The following is a 22,084-nucleotide window of genomic DNA, read 5'->3' on the forward strand; positions in this document are numbered from 1 at the left end:
TAGGATGCAGACTGCCCTAAGGGTAGGCCACCTTAGGTGCGATATCTGTCCATCTATATACAAATCTTATGGCAGTAACCTGTATCCCAGCTCTACAGGGATTTCAAGCTGAACAGTGCCATACCTCTCTGAAGGCAATGCATCAGTAGTATGAGAATGCAGTAAGGAAAGCTGCTAAAATCAGAGCCACTGAACCAGCCAATGTGCAGTTGTCTGAGCCAACAAAGCAGACAGCTAGAGGCTGGGCACTAAAATGCTGTATGGGAGGACACTGTTTCTGCTAGAGGCAGGGCAGCATACAGTGCTGCTAAAAATACATTGGGAATCTCCAATCACCTTCAGCAGGCTTCAGTTATACAATGACTGGACTACAACAGCCTTGGGACTGTGAAAAATTCCAACAGGCAACTCACAACATTAAATCTCTACAGTTAGTAGTATCTGCTATAGTGCCTTTTAAAACTCTTGCTAAAATCTGAGAACCTATCTCATTTTATAATAGATTTCCAAGCATAAGTTAACATTGGCTTTAAACAATCAAAAACAGTAGGAGCATTATTCTAACTCAATGAATATCTGCCTATGCATTGCCTATTTTTAACCAGGCAGTGGTCAAATGCAGTAGTTTGCATCACATATGAGTTTGTAACAGCAGAATGTAAATATGAAAGTTGCATGGATTTGTTCTGCAGCTTCATATTTACCTCTTAAAAAAATAAAAATAAAAAAAAATAGTACATACCTTCATTTTTTCTGTTGATCACAATTGTTTTAATACCAGAACAGTTTCAAGCAGTGCATAGGAAGTTCAGAAAGTTTCTACCTTAGGACACAGCCAATCAGTTTGGCTTTTGATCAAGAATTTTCATCAGGATGAAGGGCAGGCAGCCTGCAGCACTGTGATTACTCAGCATTACCTAGCACACGTGTGAGAACACGCTGTGCAGTAGCACTGCACAAAAACCAGTTTCCCAGTGAGCAGTTAAAGTTTAGGCTCTTCCCTGCTTTGGGATCCCTGTTCTTTCTTTTTTAATGTGACCCAGGTAATGCACCCCTGAGGGTACAAGATTAAACACACTACAGAGAGGGCATTTACAGGGTGTGGAAAGAGGCTGCAGCAATTGGTTACAATGCTTGCTTCAAAACTGAACAAATCAGTGCATAACTCAGCAATTAACAACAGTACTGCCAGCAGCGCCCTTCCTGCAGGTCAGGACATGAACATCTAGGCCTGGAGCTGTAATCTGTTTTCATACCACTCTGCATAAAAGGAATCCAGCAGCTGCAATCTTTGGTGTTTGAGAACCTCAGCATTAAGTGGTTTCTCTTGGCAGCAAAATCCAAGAGGAGACCTCCTACCCTCTGTTCTCAAGCAACAATTTGGACAATCAAATTTGTAGCACTTGATATTACTTTAGTTTCAGGCTCAAGTAGTAGGTAGATGGATGCTATCAGAAACTCTATCTTCTGCTTTACAGAACTGCTACTGAATAGCTCTTAACATCTTATTTAAGCTATTAGCTCAGAATCTACTAGTTACCAAACAGCAGAGAGAACCACGTGTTTCAGTAGCCCATATTTTAAGCTGTCAACATTTTCAAAGTTTTTATAACTGGTATTTATAACAGTATCCAAAATAAATTTAGTAAAGTTTAAATAAATCATCACTTTAACCTCTGTGGCAGGAATTATGGAACTGCCAAAAAACAATACTGAAAATGACTCAAATTGAGACACTATGTTTTATTAATACTCTTCCAGATTACATTTCTATTCCTAAAAAGAAAAATATGAACATATCTAAATCTAAGGATTCCATTATTATTCAGTCCTGGGAATAAAACACCGTTAAGTTGGACCACTTTATTACTTTCCACGTACTTTATAAAGTTTAGAAAGTCAAAAAAGAAAATAAAAAAGGAAAAAAAAAGTCAAATACTACTAGCTCCAGATTGCACATTGAACACAGTAGGCTGTTAATCAGCACACAATTTCCTGATAAAAATCCCTGATTAAGAAGTTTGCCCTTTAAATGAAATTTATAATATTCTCTGTTGGTGGCTCAGCAACTAAATGATATATGAATGGCTCCCCAGCTTTTTGTTGCTTACATTATCCAGCCTCAGGCACATCCTGGAACCAAAGTCTTTGGAAGTGGGAGTCAACTGTTATCTCTTTAATATTTTGTTCAACATTATGAAACAAAACACTCTGGTCTGCTTCAGAGAAGGCTTAAGAGTTAGCTCTTGAAGCAACAGGAAAGGGGGCCATGTGTAACAGTGGGGGGGAAAAAAAAAAAAAGCTCCAACATTTATGGACGTAGATTCTCAAAACTCAGCTGAGCCAGGTTCAGCAAACAAGAAAACCACGCAAATCCTACCACAGTAGCAGGTGCCACAGAACATACAAACCAGACAGCAAACAGATCTCCACCGCAGAAGCTGTCCATAAACGTGTCGATCCCACCAATCATTTGCTATAAAAAGTTCAGTGTCTCATCTTCGGTGCTTGTTTAACTCTAATTCTGTACATTTATATACAAAACCACACAAGGATAGCTGCTAGATGCTTCCAATCCTTGTCCTTTCGCAGTGATGAAAAATATTTAAAAACCAGAGTCTGGACTTATAAATAGTGCAGAAAATGCAAAAGCTAAGAAGACAATGCCTCCTATGATTGTCACTGGAAAGGAAAAACAAACCAAAAATGAATTAGACATTGAGAAAGTTAAATAAATTTATAATGCATCATGGAAGATATTTACTTGTTTGTTTGATAAGAAGTCTGATTACTGAAAAATCTTTTTAAAACGTAATGCTGCAAACAGCGAAGCAGTAGACACTAGTTCTAGCTCAGTGTCAGGATGCCCATGCACCACCCCATTGTTTAATCTCATCTACAAAGACATATTCTGGACCTTAGGAAGGACCATGCGTATTACTTCAGCTAGTGTGAAGCTGAGGTTGATGCCTACTGTTGGCTACGTGGAAAAAAATTAGGATACACTATCATCAAACAAGCTAGGAGTGACACTGCAGATTAGCAATTCTAGCACAGTTCAGGTAACTACACTGAATGAGCCTGTATTAAAACCATTAACTGCTTGCAACGGCCGGAGGCTGCTAGAAGCTGGGGCAGTATCACTGCATTTGGCCCATTCTTCTCTAAACGAGCTAACAGGCTACATGGATCTTTGACCTAACCTAAGGTTATTCCTATTGCCAGAGATCCATGCTGGGCTTATTGATAGCACATTAAATCATTGCTAGATTAGCAACTCATAATCTATGGCCTTAACAAACAAGATAGAATACACATTTCACCTTTTCCATCGAAATTTACCCCTTCACATCCTTTTCTGAAACTGCAGAAAACACACAGACCCAAACACTGAACTGATCTTAAAGAAGTCTCGAGAAACATTCTTCCTAAACATGCAACCATTGACATCACACACATTACCAGCATTAATGCATTTCTCAGTTGGAATGAGTTTTCACTTACCAGTCCTAACAGAAATTTTTTGTGCTATCATTCTCCCTCCAATAACTGCTAAACCAGTGCATAGACAATGTCCCACTGTTCCTCCTACTGCCACACCATAAGGATCCTGAGGAGAAAACACAGAAGGGAAAGGAAACATCAGTGCAATGGAAAGCCTGCTACTTTTTTTTCCTCCAAAGAAACCATGTTTCATTCACTGTCACAGGATGGATACTATTCACCTCATGAGCAGTCAGAGTATTTTCTTTTCACTGAAGTTCACAGTTGACTTACCACACTACTGACAATCCCTGTAAAATTTCTCTCCTAAGTATTTCTGTAATATTCTTGCTATGTAAATTAGTCTTTGTGAAATACTTAATTAGTAAGGTACCTGAATACTTTATGTAAGTAGTATAAAATAATCCCACAGATACAATGAGAGAAGATCAAGACACCTCAAATCCATTTTTTGTAGTACTTTTGTAGCACTTATATAAACGTTCCATATGTTAAAAGCTTAACATCCACAGTCTTCTTTTACAATCCTCAGTACTTCATGGACCACTGAGTCTGACAGACATTTCCAAATGGGACACTCAGAAAAATGCAAAAGAGAAGTCAACCTGTGATAGGATGGGCATAAGCAACTTATTCAGAACCATACAAAATCTTTGCGGAGGCAGTAGTAATAATTTCTAGTTTGCCAAGATGGCATGTAGCTAACTGAACAATGAGATTCTCCTCTCTCACCTGCTCCCTGCCTCTCTAGTTCTCAATGCCTTCCCTACTCTGTAATAAAGGCAAAAGGTTCCTACAGATTATAGCCTTCTTCATTATGCAGCCTTGATTTATCCCTGGGGAAGGTCTGAGAGTGCACTGAAGGAAGCATGAGTCCTTCAGGAAAAAGATGTAAATGATCTCAATGCACAGAAAAAAAACAGGGCAACTACTGAAGGCTTATAGTCAGCCTTTTAATAAGCCTGATTTTCCTGTAAATGTATAACAGTTATATACACTCTGATCATCATGCTGAGTATCACTTAATTTATGGTACTGCTTACTGCACAGCAGTTCAGAATTTTAGTTCTACTTACTTTAACAAATTCATTTAGATTTTTTAAAAAAGCAATATCTTATCAACGTTGCAAATTTGCTAGGATCAAGGTTTCCTTTTAAAGCTGCTGTGTTAAAGCTGTATTATCTCACAGATCAAAGAAAAAGTAGTTCTGTGACATCCCTATCTCTACACCGTATCAAATAATTGTATTCAGCTACACGATGTCAAACAACTCTTTTCAGAAATGCCAATGCAATTCTAATCATGTGACCATAGTTATAACAACATGCAGAGCCTCCATGCATTTATTTTCACTCTCTGCACAGCCGTGACATTAAGTAAGGCACTATAAAGCAGCAGGTGTGAATGTAACACCTTACGCAAGGATATTTTGTCTCTTACCTACCCGCAGACAACCCAAGGAGAGTACAAGAAGGGGCATTCTGCAGCACTCACCTCTCTGGCTGCCAAGACGATGGTTGTTAACTGGGAACGATCACCCCACTCTGCTAAAAATGTTAAAGTAAATGCTTGTACAAAGATGGGAGAAATAAAATGGAGCCATTTCTTCTGAGGTATAGTGGCAGTTGATCCCGTTTCCACATCCCCAGGCCCATTTAACAGTTTAGTTCTCTGAAGCTGTAGAAGACAAAGGGAATTAAAACAAATATAAGATTAGGAATGTCAACTAAACAATCCAAATGAAATACTTAAACTGTAAAGCTGTTAATTTAATATCTGGAATACTATCAGCCATTGACTGTGCATACTAACACGTCATTTATATTAGATGGCATTTTTTTAAGCTTACTACATATGTATCGTGTTTAATATAATATACAAGTATCACCTCTGATTTCCAATTGCTGGTAGTCTCAAATCTTGCAATCACATAGCAGTTACAACAGAAACAATATCTAGTTCTAGATGACAGATTGCTTCCCACCTATTCTAAAGCAGAAGTCTCTCTTCAAAAGTGGTGGCTCTCAAATCAAGAGTGGATAAAATTGACCCAAAGAATCAAGATTACTATTCCTTAGAAATGGACCTGAACATTTATAAAGTCTGTTAGTACACACCATTAAAAAAAGAAAAAAAAAAAAAAAGAAATTCTATGGAAAAACCCCCTTTCTCCAGAGAAGTAGGATATGCCACAGGTCTGGAATCATCTGTTGAAATAGCATCCATATGGCCACTTCTGTCCAACTGACCACACGTTTGTTGTGTTAGACTTAGTAATTGCAGCCACAGCTGAACATCCCAAACATGCAACATAGCACTGGTCTGCAACTTCAAAGCCTTAATTGTTTCATTAGCTGTAATTCACAGAGAGAGTTTATGACTTACTTCCTCATCTTTTTTCTTAATTTCTGCCTGAACTTCCTCCAGCTCTTCCTGGCCCTCATCTGGACTCATTTTCAAGCCTTCTCGAAGCATTCTAATGCCAAAAATGGCAAACAGTGCAGTCGACACATAGTATGTATACACACGAGGAATAACTGTTGTGGCATAGCCAAACAAAACTGCAAAGAAAAGAAATGCATAATTTCAAAAATAAGAATGAATATAATTATTTTTCCCATATCAGTCCAAGCAAATTTATTTTTCCACCCAAGGTCTACACAAATCCTGCTCTTCCCCAAGCACACTGAGAGATTTCACCTATAATCACGTTAGATTGGTTATGACAAATAACAGCAATTCAGTCTATTTATTTACACGGCTGTATGTTGGATGACATCTTCTTCCAACCATTTTTTACATTTATTTCAGATATGTCTTCTTCATCAGATAAAGGCAAAATGAGATTTTCTACAAGATAAATTTTCTAGACACACCCATACCCAATAGCCTGAATTCATGCCTTTCTTCTTCGGCTGAGTGCAAATACCTGAAAGCCACCATTCCTCTCTCTCTCTCTCTCTCCTACACTCCACCAAGTTCAATCCTCCTTCAATTTCAAAGCATTAATTCCACTCAAAGACTAAAAACTACTTCCACAGTGTATCTACTTTTACGGGTATTGAAGGTGATCAGCCAACACTACTTCTCAAATAGAAGAAATATGTACCCAAGATTGACTACTCCACAAAGACTGCAGTTATGGACATAAAAGGCCTGTGTAAATACGAGGAAATTAAAACCTCACACCTAATGTTCTCAGCTGTTTGGACCACACTGTCATACTGCATGTGCAATGAGCCAACTGGAAACATGCTAACATACGCATACATTCTTCCTTACTTGCATCCACACTGTCACTACCAAAGTAAGATTATCGGATCAAAATAAAATTAAGCAGTACACATGCAGAATAACAATATTATTGCATAACCAAATAAAACAGAAGAATATAAAATTTGTTTGAAAGACTGAAAATACTGCATTATACAGAACGGTTCTTAGCATTATTTGCCATGTACAAAGCAAAAACACAGTGAAATAATCAGAGTGACAATGCAGCTTGTTATATCACAAGGGCAAAAATGTTTCCGGGCACAGCTTGAAAATAAACAACACCAAAAAACCAACACCCACATACTGATTATTTGGATATAGAGAATTTAAATGAGCAGGAATTCATGAAATCACGGTTGGAAAACAATAAAAACAAAAACTCCAGGAAGTTCTAACCACAGTTTCTAGGAAACAAGGGCAGAAAAAGGGAAAATCCCAGCTCCTTTCTTAGGGAATACATTGACTTTACATAGAAAAAGGGAGAGCTGTAATGGGCAGACAGATGTAGAAAAGAGGCCACAGAGTGCACCTACCTATGATACTAAATAAAGGAAGCACACAGTGCAAAAGTGGAATAATTCTCACAGACTAATGTTATTAAGCAAGTAATGGAAGAAACTTTTACAATGCTATCAGAATGAACAGCACAAATGGAAACTGCTGTAAGACTGCAACAATAATTGTAACAATGCATTCACAAAAGCTATGCATTTGAAGACGCTCAGATCAACACTGAGACCCGATACCAGTTAAGAGGCTGTTTCCAGCACATATAAAACACTGAACATTATTTCAAGTATTTCTGTAGAGGACATGTTAAGAAATGAGCACAAATACAACCAAATACACGCTGCATCCGATGTACCTAAAAGCTGCTCCATTCTATGGTTACAGCTGTGTAAGCACCCAAAGCTACAGCTCCCCACGTGCCATCTGACATCTCACTCCCCTTCCAGCTCTTTGCTCTGTACTGTGTGCTCTGCACAAAGGTTCATGACTGAATGTAATCTTCCACTTTTACAGCCAGACACATATATAAAGACACAAGTCAGTCAAGAGGAATGTGACATCCTATTAAGCATCTTTCACTTTGGGAAGGTAAAGGCCTCAGCCCCACACTCTCTTTAGGTACGCCAATTTAACAGGAGCTAAAAATAAAAAGGAATGAAGAAATCTAAAAGCTAAGGGAGTGCTTGGGCTCTCCGAATTCAATTCCTTTTCCTTAAAAGCATACAGATGTCTAGGGAATGTAAACACCTAATTGGAGTGTAGAGTCTAATGCCACAGCCCCCAGAAAAAACCTTCAAAATCTACAACAAAACAGAAGACTGCACACACCTGCTGTCTTCACACTAACTTCAATTTAATTTCAGTTAAAGTTTACTAATAAATACAGACTTATCCAGCACATTTAAACATACAAAACAAAACATGAGGGCTAACCTGATAAGCACGTCATCAGTCCTAAGGCAAGCATAGCACCAGCCAGTACAGTCAAACGGTTGTATCGCATTGCCATGATGGCTGCAATGAAGAAGGTCTTATCTCCAAGTTCTGATACAATGATGACTGATATAGCAGCCACAAATGCATGAATAAAGCCCAAATTAGTCTTGTCAGCTGACTCTTCATTGACAAGATGAACTGGAGCAACTGGTGAGGGCCCCTTCTGTAAGCAGGGGAGGAGACAAAACAAAACAAACACCAATTTATTAGGCTTGAACATGTAATTCCTGGAAGTACCAAGCTCTCTGTTTCTCCTGTCACATCGCATTGCCTAGCATGGCATTTTAACTATTCACCCTCCATGTGGTATTAGCTATTATTAACTAGTTACTGGCTGCCACCTACCTCAAATTAATAGGTGGTCACTTCACAAGAAGCAGCTGCTCTGATTATTATTCATACTATTCCACTATTCATGCTACTACTGGAACATGAGAACCACTACCACAGTCAGACAGGGGAGAAGCAACTTTATATTGCTATTGCTACAGCTGTTGTCTGCTTACATTATGATGCTCAAGCAAACAAACAATTTTATGATAGAAATACTAAGAACTCTTCAAATCTTCAAGGAGAAATTGAGCGATTATGAGCACTCAGGAAAAAAGGGAATCCTTTAAAAATCTGTCAGGATCTCCTTGCAGAATCTTTGCATCTCAGCCCCATTAAAGTTTTATGCAACTTTTCATGAACTCTTTTTTTTTTGTACACACTGTTGAACATCAGCTCTAAGGCTCCCCAGTGCTCAAACTAGCTCAGCACATTCCAGATTTCCCTCAACAATCACTGTTTACTCTCATGGAGATTAAGACACCTATAATCAAAAGCAGACCCAAAACAACAAAGCTGCTGTTCACGTGCTTGACCAGAGATGGCCAAGAAAGTTAAAACACCTCCATGAACAGAGACAGATTGCAACTTGTTTCATCAGGAGACTTGCCAGAACTCCCTCAATAGTGCTGGCAAGTCTGAGGTTTGATGTTTGAAATTTTCATGCTTCCTATCTTGCATCAAGCAGTAGGCTGACAACTTTTTTTTCTATATGTGATCACTTGGCAATGAAACCCCCTAACCAGAATAAAATTTTAGAAGTTTGAATACAAAGAAACTAATCCTAAATACTGATACAAGCTGAAGAGTCCTGAGCTGCAACAAGATAGGCTTTCTTCTGCTTACACACACAAGACCACTTTCCCCCCATCAGCTTGTAAGTGATGGGGGCTTAGTACAAAAATATTTATCTGTTGAAAAACATCAGCTCATTTGGCCAAGCTCCACTGTCCAGCACAGCATCAGGTACCACCTTCCCAATGTAGTTTACTGAAAGCAAACACACAAGCTGCTAAAACAAGCTCTTTTCTTACAATAAGTGAGTTTGTCAATTACTCCTTCTCAGATGATGAATCAAAACCTTTTTTTTTCTTTTGTAACAGACCCCCAAATTCCTTTCTTTTAGTATTAAAAAACAGATAATCACAGCCTATCTTCAGCTTACCAAAAGGCTCACTTTTGTTTGGCACGTATAACTGAAGCAGAAAACATTCAACTACTTAAGAAAAATCTCCTCTCTGCTCCAGCTTTATCAATATAATGCCTGTTGACATTTAAAAAAAAAAAAAAAAAAAAAAAAGGACAAAATTCATTGCCAGCTTTAACCTTAGTAACTTAGTTACAATCACTTCATTACAGCCAGTGGAGTGCTCTTCAACGAAGTGGTGAACAGAAAAGGGCGATGAAAAATAACACTTTGGCAAACTTTTTTTCATCCTTTAAAAATCACCAAAGCTCAACCACTGGTGGCCAACCAGAACACAGATGACAATAGAGATGCTTGCTCGACTAAAACAAAAGCAGCCATCGCAACAGAATCACATACAGAACATCCTGAGCTGGAATAGAGACCTGTGAGGATGGAGTCACAGCCTGGTCTGGGTTGGGAGGGACTCTAAAGCCTTCCCAGTTTCACCCTCGTGGGCAGGGCTACCCTCCCATCAGCTTAGGCTGCCCAGGGCCCCATCTTACCCGGCCTTCAGCATCTCCAGGGATCGGGCACCCACAGCTCCCACCTGGCAGCCGCGCCAGCACCTCACCGCCCACAATTCAAACTCCACGCCGGACAGCGCGATGCACGCTCTCCTCGAGTCGCGCTCGGAAGGCGGGCAGCCCCAGCAGGCTGCTCGGAGCTGCCAGGTGAGGGCCGGGCGGCCACACGCAGCCACACGCAGCCCGCCGCTGCCTCCACGTTCCGTTCCCACGCCCTCGTCGCAGCGCTGCGCTCAGGCCGGGCGACGCGCTGCCCGGAGCTCTCGTGTTACCTGCAACGCTATAACCGCCGCTTCGCTTCCTCTTGCCCAGAGGCTGCAGAAGCAACACTCGGCGAATTTACAGTGCCATCTGCTAGAACGTTACTTCCGCACTTCCTCTGTTTCCCTGCCCTCGCGCTCCCCCGTTCTGGAGAAGCCTCCTTCTGTCGCAGCCTTCGCGCGCACACGCGGTCAGTCCGTACGGTTCACCTTGACGACGTTCCCGTCCCCGCCCCTCCCTTCCTCGCTCCGGCCCCCGCTCTGCCCCGGGGCCTCGAGGGAAGCGCTCCCTCCCGCAGGCCGGCGCTGCGCGGCCCCGCCTCACCTCGGCCCGCGACTCGGCTCCCTGCCCCGCTCCCTGCGGCGCGGCCGCCGGCACCTTGTTCCTGCCGGGCTCTTCCTCCGGCGCGGCGCGCAGCCCGGCCGGCGCCGCCGCCAGCAGCACGAGCAGCGTCAGCGCGGCGGCCCCGGACAGCGGGGCCGGGCCGCGGCGGCCGCGCTCCGGAGGGGAGAGCGGCGGGGAGCCCATGGCGGCCCGCGCGGCGCTGAGGGCCTCTCACAGGCGCCGCGTCATCGCCCCTCGCCGGGGAGCTGCCGCCGCGCGCCGCCCGTCCCAACCGCTTCCTGCCACGGCCCGAGCGCGCGGGGCGGCGCCGCAGCTCGCCCACCCGGCCCGCCCGCCGTGACGGCAGCGGCACGGCCCGCCCACGGCGCCCGGGAGGGCGGTGAATGGAGCGGGTCGCCTCGCGGCGCCGCCGGGGGACCGCCTGAGCGCTGCCTCGGAAGGAAGGCGGCGAGGTTCGGCGCCGGGAAGGGGCGGGGCTGCGGGTCCAAGGGGAGCAGGCGCTGAGGTTTTGGGGTGCATTTACCGCGATTTCGAGAAATCGGACGAAATGGGATCGGGAGGTATCAAACGTCTTTTAATTAAATATTTTCTGTCACAAGATATACCGAAGTACATAAAAACTCTTGTCATATACAAAATGTTGTTAGTATACACAAAGAAGCGAGAAAGCGCTGGAACACCAGCGGCCATCTGCTCGTCCCGGATCACGACGAGGACACGCCGCCCAGTTGCTAAGTGCAATGCAAAACCCACCTCTCCCAGTGCTGAGCGGCAGCACCTCCGAGCTTCAGGCTGCTGCATGCAGTTCCTCGCACCTGCCCGAGCAGGCCCCTTAAGGACCAGGGCAGGCTGCTGTCACCCCACGAAACACCAAGAATGTCAAGGACCTGAATTTAGGATGCAATCTGCAAATTCGCTAGACAGAGAACCTTCCTCGATTTTCCCAGATTAAGGATAAACAAGGAGTGTTTTGTGCTTCGCTTATCGCTGCTGCTGAGTGAGTCACCCCTCCAGCACAGCTTCCTCCACCACTCCTCTGTGCTCACAGTTGCACAGTTGCCTGGTTTTCATTGCCACCAGGAAAGCACAGAAAGCCAATGCGACAGTTTGCCTCCCTCTGATTAGTTGCAAAGAAAAGAGAATGTGTATAAATATGCTTAAGTATTAGGCAAGGCATGAAATACAACAGTTCAAATGATTCCCTGCACTATCATTTCTCTTCAGTTCTCATGTATATGTATTGTGGCTTGCTGCACAACAGTAAATGCTTTCTGCATAAAACAGGAGTATAAACATGGAAAAGACCTGGTTAGCATCTCATCAGTTCTAATTAAGGGCTTCATTAAACTTTTTCTTTGCTTGTATGATACACAGAGACCTTACGTTTCCCCACATAAATTAGCAACTCTGATGAGATAAAAATTATGAGTTTTTAACCTCTCTAGTATAGAGAAAGTGTGCAATTTTGCCTTGACTTTAGTAAAACATTTCCCAGTTTGCATTAAATACACTTTAGAAGGCATATTCTAAAAAATAAACGGTATAAATGCTTTTCGATGCTTTGGGTAGGAGGTAAATTTTTCCTGATAGAACTCATGACACAAAACAGCAGCCAGTGTCTGGTTAAAAAAAACATACATCACTACAAACCACCACGTCACATTGTGAAATCCAAATGTGATGGCCATAGATATATAGATAAGTAGTTCTGCAAAATAATGAGGGCAAGAAACTCTTTCAAACCAGTCTCCAAAAGGTATACTGTGGTTCAGACTTAAGACTTCTCCTGCAAGCAAACAGAAAAAAATTAATTGAGAACAATGCATTAAATGAATTTTACTACTCAGAATTACAGAACACCACACTCATTAAAATGATCACATCATTCACTCCATCTGATCGGGCAGCTTTGCATGTCTTAATGAAGTAAGACATCACTCTCTGGCTGTTTGTGAAAACACAGAGAAGGAAATGTATTTTTACATATTTTTTCCTCCATTTGTATGGAGAAAGAAGTGATGGTTCAGAGGAGTGGTACAAGTCCTAAGCATTATTATTTGTCTGTCCTTAGGATGACAGAAGCTAGACCCTTCAGTGTAACTTCTGAAAAAATATACGTATATAATGTTCAGCTGTCTGATCTCTTTTCCAAATGGTTTCATTTAACCTACTGAAAATTTTAAGAGTGCCACACTATGGAAAAATACTGGTGTTTTTAAGGTGGTAGAAGCTACAGAAGCCTATTGAAATAACCACAAATATTTACTTCAGTAAATTGTTCACAGAAATGAAACACCTTACCTGATTTACTTTTTCTAAGATTAGCTAGAATCACAAGACATCTGTGCTGGTGAAGAGAGGCCCAAACGTACATCACAATGCCTATGATGTGATACCAGAAGATCTGCACAGAAAGTTCTTTTCCTGAATAAAATACGTTTCATTAAAATATGCTTCATCTTTTTCTGAGCATTGTCCCAAAACAGTCCATACATATTTTGTACTTGTCTTATAAAATTTGAGTAACAAGATGCTACTTTTGTTTTTTGATCCAGTATCTTTAGGTACACTATTACATACAACTGATATATAATTCAGTCCCAGATGTCAGTCCTGAATTCTGTTTATAATTCTTATTATCCTAATGAAAGACACTGCTATGTCTCAAGTCAATACGTAAGTACAGTTTGTCCTGTTCACAGTGAGTGGTATATATACACACTATAAGCCACTTACCCCAGCAAAAACTCTGTATTGAGGATGGTCTCCCGTATGTACAAGTGAATATATCATCTCTGAGTATCCAGCAGACACTCAGTAAGTAGAAAACAGGTCCAGATTTAAAAGGCTTTACCAACTCATACACAGTCTGAAGGCTGTTTTAAAAATAACTTGATTAAACTAGACCTGATGTGGTTCAAAGTGGTTAAAAGCTTTGCTAAAGTCACATACTTGGTAATGACCACTTGGCATAAAGCAGTCATGGAAGAAATGCTACAGTCAGCTCAAGTGTTGCAGAGAAGCAAGCAACAGTTCAGTGGAATGTGCTGGCAGAAACAGGTCATAAAATTCAAATTTCTGCTCTATTAATAGAGACACTACAGTACCAAAAGAAAGAAGAGGCTGACTGATATAAGGCAGAGAAGTGGGGAGTTCTCAATGGAAGGCAAAGGAACTGACCAAGACTGTCCTGCAGGCTCACCTGAAAGGAAAGCCTACAGCAAAAAAACAATCTCCGATTTGACAATTGGAGTTATCTAGAGATATTTGAAACTGGCAACTATTATTTTTCTTCACAAAGCATATATATCTCAATGGAAACTGATCCAAAACAATTGTAAGAGTATTTACAGTGAGATGAAGTAATGGTGAACTTCAGGGAATAACAGCGGTGATTTAAGATAAAAATCAGTGAACAAGCAAGAGAGTGTTGTAATACTGCTTGATAAAGCAACATATTGAAATGTTACTTTGGAATATACCAGTAAGTTATTATTACTTTTCAATGATAAACACACTTCTCACACAAGTCCTCTATGAAATCAAGTGAGACATTTGCCTTGATGGAAAGAAATGGGGGGGGGGGGGGGGAAAGCATCTTTGGTAACAATGAAGCAGGTACTTACCATTCCTAACATTAGTAGGCACTTGACATAGCACAGTTGAGCCAACAGCAACATAATAACCAAGTCCAAAGCAATACTGCACAATGTGGATGACACCATTGGAAAACACGCTGGTATACAGGCATTCTGCAAGTCTTTGAAAGCTATGCAGCCAAAGGAGCAGGAGAACCAAGAGTGCAGAGAAGCGTTCACTGTCTGCTTACAAATAAAAAATAGCAACTTAGGGAGAGATAGGACCAATTTAACCCCAACAGTACTTCAAAAGAGCTAATTTTGCCCTCCCCAAAGCAAGATCCTTACCCTCTTTTTAAACTAACCTAGCACTGCCAAAAGTATTTGTACATTTGATGCACTGCTGACTGCAGAGACTGAGCAAGGCTACATCTACAAGGTGCTAATAGTTGTTCTGCTAAAAGAACTGCTGAAAGCTACTAAATGCATAGTATAGAATGATTTCCACTTGAATAATGCCAAAGGGAACTGGTATTCCAGGAAAGTCACTTGGAGCCTAGTTTAAGAGCAGCTTACAAGGTAGCATATGAAGAATACATATTAAGCCAAGGATGGTAACACAGTTTTGTAATATTTATGTGGCTGCTTCATAATAGCAGGAATACCTACCCGTATTCTGGTTCTGCAAATCTCTGCCAAAAGCACTATGGAAGATCTGAATCCACGGAGGTAATGATGCTCCAAGGAACTCAGCTTGAAAAAGCCTCAACAGTAGAAAGCCATTCCAGAGTATAGAAACTACGTAAAAATGAATAAACCACCTGTGGGAACAAAAAGCACCTTCATTAAACTTCATGTTCTCCTCATTCTTTAGTTGGAAATATAGCCGCAGGACATGCTTGTCTCATGGTGAGTACATGCCTTTTTGGCTCATCTATCAACAAGATTACATTGTGTCCTTAGAACACTCAAACCTTCTCTTTTGGAGAACTGGGGGTGAGAAGAAACTTCATTAGTTAGTGAAGCAAAACAAAACAACACCCTCCAAGAACAGCTCATGTACATCTGAACAGCAATAAAGAGGCCAAGTAAGAAACTCAAATGCACGCTCCACCACAGCTTGCCCATTCGCAGTTCGTAACCCCTTTCGGTGTTCACTCCTCAGTTCCATCACCTGCCAAGCAGAGACAGTGACGTTTGCTCTGCAGATTCACAACAGCAAAAAATAAAGCTTCCTTCATTTTCTGCTTAAAAGACAAACGGAATTTGTATATAGACAAAACCATATCTCTGCCTTGAAGCTTCAAGCTCTTTCTCTCCCAAACTATTACTTGGTAGACTTATGTCCCATCAGTTGCTGGAGAACTTTCCCCACAAGCAGTGGTTTTTGTCACAGCAAAAAAAAAATAAACAAGCCCTGCCAGCTTAGCTAAGAAATGCCCTGTGAGATTTCAACAATCTCAATTATGCATGTAATGTACAGAGCAATCCAGCACTACATTAAGTGCACATGTCCTTCAAGGAAAGATGAATGCTCTGTATTTGCCAAACCAATCCGAAATTAATCATAACATTTGACAAGATGGAAGAACAGAGTTAAAAACCAGTGTGGGCTGGTGAAAATACAATGTTTGTTCAGAAACAAGATGCAGATGAGCAGGGACAGAAAATGTCTCAACAGCTAGCTTCAGGATCTCCTCAGCTAGCAGGATTACAGGTTCAACATCGCAGTAACAGAATTGTTCCATACATTCTGAGAGCTTGATATCAATTCACTGAGAAAGCCGTATTCTTTGGTTAGCATATTCCCTAAGAAGTGGTGGGAAACTCCTGTTGGAGAAAGATTGATTCAGATGAAACCTTGCCACAAGAATACAATATTCTGCAATGCATTGCAACTAAAGCCAATGCTTTTGTGAACCCTCCTTCTGGCTACCGCAGAGCTTAAGTGCATCCTTGGGAAACTGGAGCCAGAAGCTTGATAACAAAGGCAATACATGATAACATCTCTTTTAATATGTGTCATAATTATTATTATTATTAAAACATCTTCTTTGGAAGCAACTTACGTAAACTGTATTGCTGACAACTGTGATAGTGATAGGTTGCCTCATTAGAGATGACTGAATCTTTGGGTTACATAGCACCCTAATCCTGTCCTGACAGACTTGTAAGATCATGTCACACCTGCGTTCAAGTCAAAGGCCAGTTCTAGCCAAAAAATCTCAGCTGAACAAAACAACGAGGTCACATAACATATAAAAAGCTGTAAAGTTTTAATTCCTCTTTTATTCTATTGAGCATAACCCATTAAGAAGAGGTCTTCACAGCAATTTGGTTGTTGCAGTAACTATTTCAGAGAAAAAGTTGTGCTTGGGTAGCAGGGCAGTTCTTTCGCCTCATTAGAGACTGTTCACACAGTATCTAGATATTTGTATTAACATGCTATTATCAGCACCCTGCGGCGTGTTTTATAAAGGGACTCAGAAGGAAGAAGACAATGACAGAATCAATGATCCACGCAGATCCCTTCAAACTCAGGGTACTCTGTTTTATGACTGAGAATTGATTTAAGAAAGCAACCCCACAGCATATTTGCACACTCACACTCAGGAGTCCATCCTTCCAGGTCCCAGATCCAGTCTTGCTGTAAGGTTTGTTACACAGATACTGCATGGGACTGGGATTCAAGAGTAAAGAACATCAGAGCCTCACAATCAGCACCTCACGGGAACCATGTACTTAGCCATACTGTAACTCTAGAGCAGACAGCTTCTCTGCGGGGCTGAAAAGCACACAAATAAGCTAGTAATACACTGATTATTAATATTCCAGAACAATGCAACCCTCCTGGTAGCCGAGCACATCCGCAGGCACCGAACGGGCACCAAAACAACACCTGAGAGGGCCTTCAACGCCCTCAGCTCGCAGCCACGGCCGCCGCTCGGCCCCCCTCACCTCTTTGGCACCTGCAAGTGCCGCAGCCAGGCATCCTGCTGCCCGCCTCTCTTAGTCTTCCCGTAGCGGATGAGGTCCTGGAAGAAGGCGGAAGCGATGTTGGTGCCTCCCCAGGGCCGCCGCGCCTGGGCCCGGTGTAGCAGCAGCAACACCAGGAAGGCGGCGGCCAGCAGAGCCCAGGCGGCGGCCAGCACCGCCGGCATGGCCCCGGCGCGGCGCCTGCGCAGCACCGCCCGCCACCGGCCCGCCCCGCTCCGCCCACCGGCACGGCGCGGCACGGCGCGGCACGGCGCGTGGGGGCCGGCCAGCCTCGGACTGCGCCGGCGCCGCTGTCTGCAGAGCTGGAAGTTTTCACTGCCGTCGCTGCTTTGCTTTCTTATTTCTGCGGACCTAAAAGAGCTAGGGATAAATAAAGTGTGTGTTTAGAGTGTTATCTAGTGCCTCCCTCTGTGTGCAAATGGGCATGTTCGCTGTTTCTCTCATGTTTTCGTTTGGAGCTGCCACTGCCTTGGGCACTGCAGCACACTGAAAAGCGCTGGGGAACCTGCTGGTTGCACCCCGATGTCTGGGACAACCCGTGCACTGCGCTGCTGCAGCCTGGGACACCTACTTTTCATTTTTTTCCTAATGTTACCCTCCTCTACGCATGCAAGAGTCCTGTTCAGACCTTCACTTATTATGGTCTAGAGTAAAACTACATCTAAAGTCAGGAGAAAATAGCTGAACAATATTTCAAAGTCTTTATAGAATCATAGAAAAGACCATTCAGATTGATTCCAGCCGTCAGCCGATGACATCGCGCCCACTAACCATGTCTCTCAGTGACACATCTACACATTCCTCAAACACCTCCAGGGAGGGACAGTGACTCCACCACCTCCCTGGGAAGCTGTTCCAATGACTCATCACTCTTAATGGGGAGAAATGTTCCTAACATCCAACCTGAACCTCTCCAGTGCAACTTAAGGCCATTGCCTCTTATCACATCACAGTTACCTGGAAGAAGAGGTCGACCTCCACCTCTCCACAGCCTCCTTTCAGGTCATCGTAGAGATCCTAAACCTCCCCTGAGCCTCCTCTTCTCCAGACTGAACAATCCCTCAGCTGCTCCTCATAAGACTTGTGCTCCAGACCCCTCACAGCTTCCTTGCCCTTCTCTGGACACACTCCAGGTCTTGGTGACCTTCTTGTAGGGAGGGACCCAAAACTGAACACAATACATGAGGTGAGGCCTCAGCAGAGCTGAATACAGAGGGATGATCACCTCCCTGCTCCCGCTGGCTACTTTAAATACAGAGCAACCTGATTTTGTTAGTTTTTAGTGCTACTTCAAGCTGTCCTAAAGTCAGGAGATTTTAAGAGCATGAAGGAGTGGCAACTGTCTTGAGACTGAGGTCTGTAGTACACACAGGTATTTTCAGAGGAACTTTTGTCAACACAGCTTTACCTCCAGTGCTTAGGTGAGAGTAGAACAGTACTTTATTTCCTGTATTGGATTGAATTATGTCATTACAAGCACTGTATTTGCATTCCAACCAAATCCTAAACACACATAGTAAGTGTGGGTTTTGTTGTTGCTGTTGTTGTTTGTTTTTTTTTTCTTTTTTCTGTAGGTCAAGCTTGATTCAAACATATTTTTGAATTCTACCCAGGACCTTTCCTAAACAGAGGCATAAGCCTTGCCTAAATGATTTTGAGGATGCATATAATTGTGTTAGTCCATCTTAACAGTAGATCCTGCAAGGCAGCACACTCAGCTGAAGCATTCATGGCATCAATAATATTGCTTTGTGAAGAAATAACAAATATTCTTATGTCTATATGTTTTTTTGCCAAATTTCAGGACTGAGTCTAAATTTCTTGCAAATTCAGTAGAACTGAACCATAAATCTGTTTCAGGGATTTCATGCCCAAGCCACTCCCGTGGTGTATAGTGCACCAGCAGCACAGGGAACAAGGATCTGACCTCAAAATGTGGTCATGTTGCTGGCTGTTTCCTCAAGGCTTGGGTAACTGGAGGAAGAAAGGGAAGGAATACAGCTGTGAGGCTGGGAAATGGCTTGGAGGAAAGAGGAACTGATGGTTGGCTGTTTAAAGTACATGTTTTATATATTTGCAAGTTATGCTGAGGAATATGATACCTTTTCAGTATAACTTGAACTCTGCTGCTTCTTTCAATTATGTATACTTCTTGCACAGTGGTAATGACTGCTCTTTCTAGGATTTTTCCTTAGCACTTGGCGTCTAAGGCACGTTATTGCACCCCTGTGCAGTGACTTCCACTCTTTTTATACGATGGTCCCTCTAGGTGGCACCAGCACTCTGTGGTTCCTCGAGTGCCAGAGTAAGCTGCCCACTGGCCCTCGTCCTGCTGCCCTCAGGAGCTCATGGTCCTCCCTGGTGGTTATCTTCCCAATGGAAATAGAATCCTGAAGGATTCAAAATAAAAATGTCTATCAGTTCTTCATGCTCCTGGAACCAGAGTTGTTTCAGTGAGTTTCATGCAAAAAGATTTGCAGTGAGATTAGAAGAACACAACACATTTTCAGCAAGGTGTGGAGCATGCAGGAAAGTTATCTTGAGATGTTACAGCTTTATTTGTATTGCATTTATTTATATTGCCAAAGAAGGCTGCTGGGGCGAGCCATAGATTGCAGTGAGACATCAGTTACAGCAAACTGTTTGCCAGAGTCTGAAGAGATGCTGTGCAAAAGTTGGGCAGGTGTTCCAATCATTGACTGAACTGTACTGATGATGCCTGAGATCTGATGTCCTTTATGTTCCGCTGAGCTGGACTCATGTGACCACAGCAAGACTACATATGACAGTGTTTTGTCAAATGCCTGTGGGGTGGAGATTTGCTTCTGAGCTTTTCAGCTCAGGCCATTGTATTACTCAAAGGAATTTGTCTGCTGAGAGACAAAAATCAGTAACATTGACTGGCCAGCCCAAAACAGATTTCACAGCAATATTTCACTTGATAGACCTACCAATTTATTTTATGTGATGATTTGAATTGATTTTATAATGTATTAAGAGTAAATAGGGAAATTATGAAATTACTCAGATAGTTTTTTGCTGGTTGGTTTGTTCAGGTCTTTTTCCCAAGGTAGATTTTAACTTGCTAACAAAGTCTGAAAAGCTTTGTGAGTAATATAGGTGATAGGTAATATAGGCTATAGGCGGTACCCAGTGGTCTGTATGGGAGACAATTTGATTAGAATTTAGGACAAGAGCAACCTTGAAAGTACCAGTTGAGGCCACGTTCCTTCAGACTTTTATGAACATATTTAAAGACGGTGTGAGTGGAGATCCTAAAATCTAGATACTTAGTTATAGGACATAATAATCTCTGTTAATTAAGTTGGCTGGTACCAGAGGGTCTGAGGATCTTAATTAGTAAGAATGTTCTTTGATTCATCTAATTAGCACCACTTCTGGGATCTGTGGGAAAATAAACCAGAAAAGCCAACAGATGTCAACATTTTGAAACTTAAAAATACTAGCCTGTGCTCTACTGGTTTTAATCACTGGAAGATAATACCTAGATAGTGGGACCAAGAAAACATAAATCACAGAGCACAAAAAAAGGGTGCTTGGAGATGTGGGAAACTTACTCTAAAATGCACTTCCCATAATTCAAGGATGACTGCATGTCCTTGACTTTCCAATTAGAAAGTAGCTGATGGAAAGCAGGAATTGCTCTCTGATAAGACAAGAGGTCCCTTGCTTGTTGGTGCTGGACTTAAAGGAGGGCAGGAAGCCATACCCACATCACGCAGTATTGGCAGCATGCTGTGCAAGAAGCACCATGAAGAGGTGGAAAAACCTGCCACTTCCACATCATCTATAGTCTTCTCTAAATCAAAGTTAGTCACTCCTGAGCAAGGAAATAGCTGTAGTGTTGTGTTTACATGACTCTCAATACATAGTTAATATGCACAAATTCATGGAATTCAGGGTGTGACTTCTACAACTTTCAGAGCTGTGGTTCTAAAATACAGGATTTGTTCTCTATTCTGTTATTTGCTGAGCTTTCACTGATCACAGCTAGTAAGTTTCTTGCCAACATAGTAGGCTTGGAAACTGAGAGGTAGTTTGGAGTTTCAACTTGGAGAATAAAATCAGCTTTATTCCTGTTCTGAAGATGTGTGATATGGTATTGGTCACAGGCTAGTTTTATGCTGTGAGGGCTAAGTCTGGGAAAGCTGTCATTTGCTGTAGAAACCTGTATTTGAGATTTCATAACATCATTAAAACTCTTTGCCAATGGGCACCTGTCCATGATAGGGACAGGAGGAGCAGAATTCAGGCCCTGAATAGTAGCAAGGGTTCAAATGATTGTATTACTGCACAAAAATTCTCAAAGAATAGATGGAAGACATACTCACCTGCCTCTACCTTCTGCATATTGCTTTACATTATTTTAGAATAATGATGGAATGTATGTACTTGCAAAATGATAAGGGTTTTTGAGGAACAGACAGACTGCATTCAGACTCAGGTTTAAAATTAAAGATTTTTCCTTGACATTCCTGTTGAAATTTTTAGATTCATGTACAAAAGTTCAGGGACACTGTTTACCAAAGGAGAAAGATAAATGTTGATAAAA

At 42.1% G+C, this 22,084-nt stretch overlaps 2 protein-coding genes across 2 annotated transcripts; both read right to left on the bottom strand.

Moving 5' to 3' along the window:
• Positions 1-1,728: 1,728 nt before the first annotated feature.
• TMEM165 (transmembrane protein 165) lies at positions 1,729-11,134 on the bottom strand. Its single transcript, XM_031588702.2, has 6 exons — positions 10,916-11,134; positions 8,225-8,450; positions 5,891-6,066; positions 5,000-5,182; positions 3,505-3,610; positions 1,729-2,682 (listed from the first exon to the last, which is right to left on the bottom strand). The coding sequence occupies exons 1-6, from the start codon at positions 11,117-11,119 to the stop codon at positions 2,606-2,608; spliced, it is 972 nt and encodes a 323-aa protein (XP_031444562.2). The 5' UTR covers positions 11,120-11,134; the 3' UTR covers positions 1,729-2,605.
• A 355-nt stretch (positions 11,135-11,489) lies between these two features.
• SRD5A3 (steroid 5 alpha-reductase 3) lies at positions 11,490-17,716 on the bottom strand. Its single transcript, XM_031588600.2, has 5 exons — positions 17,473-17,716; positions 15,184-15,335; positions 14,563-14,757; positions 13,238-13,360; positions 11,490-12,722 (listed from the first exon to the last, which is right to left on the bottom strand). The coding sequence occupies exons 1-5, from the start codon at positions 17,673-17,675 to the stop codon at positions 12,463-12,465; spliced, it is 933 nt and encodes a 310-aa protein (XP_031444460.2). The 5' UTR covers positions 17,676-17,716; the 3' UTR covers positions 11,490-12,462.
• Positions 17,717-22,084: the final 4,368 nt, after the last annotated feature.

The sequence above is a fragment of the Phasianus colchicus genome, chromosome 4 (genome assembly GCF_987193195.1).
Source record: "Phasianus colchicus chromosome 4, bPhaCol1.hap1.1, whole genome shotgun sequence".
NCBI lineage: Eukaryota > Metazoa > Chordata > Aves > Galliformes > Phasianidae > Phasianus > Phasianus colchicus.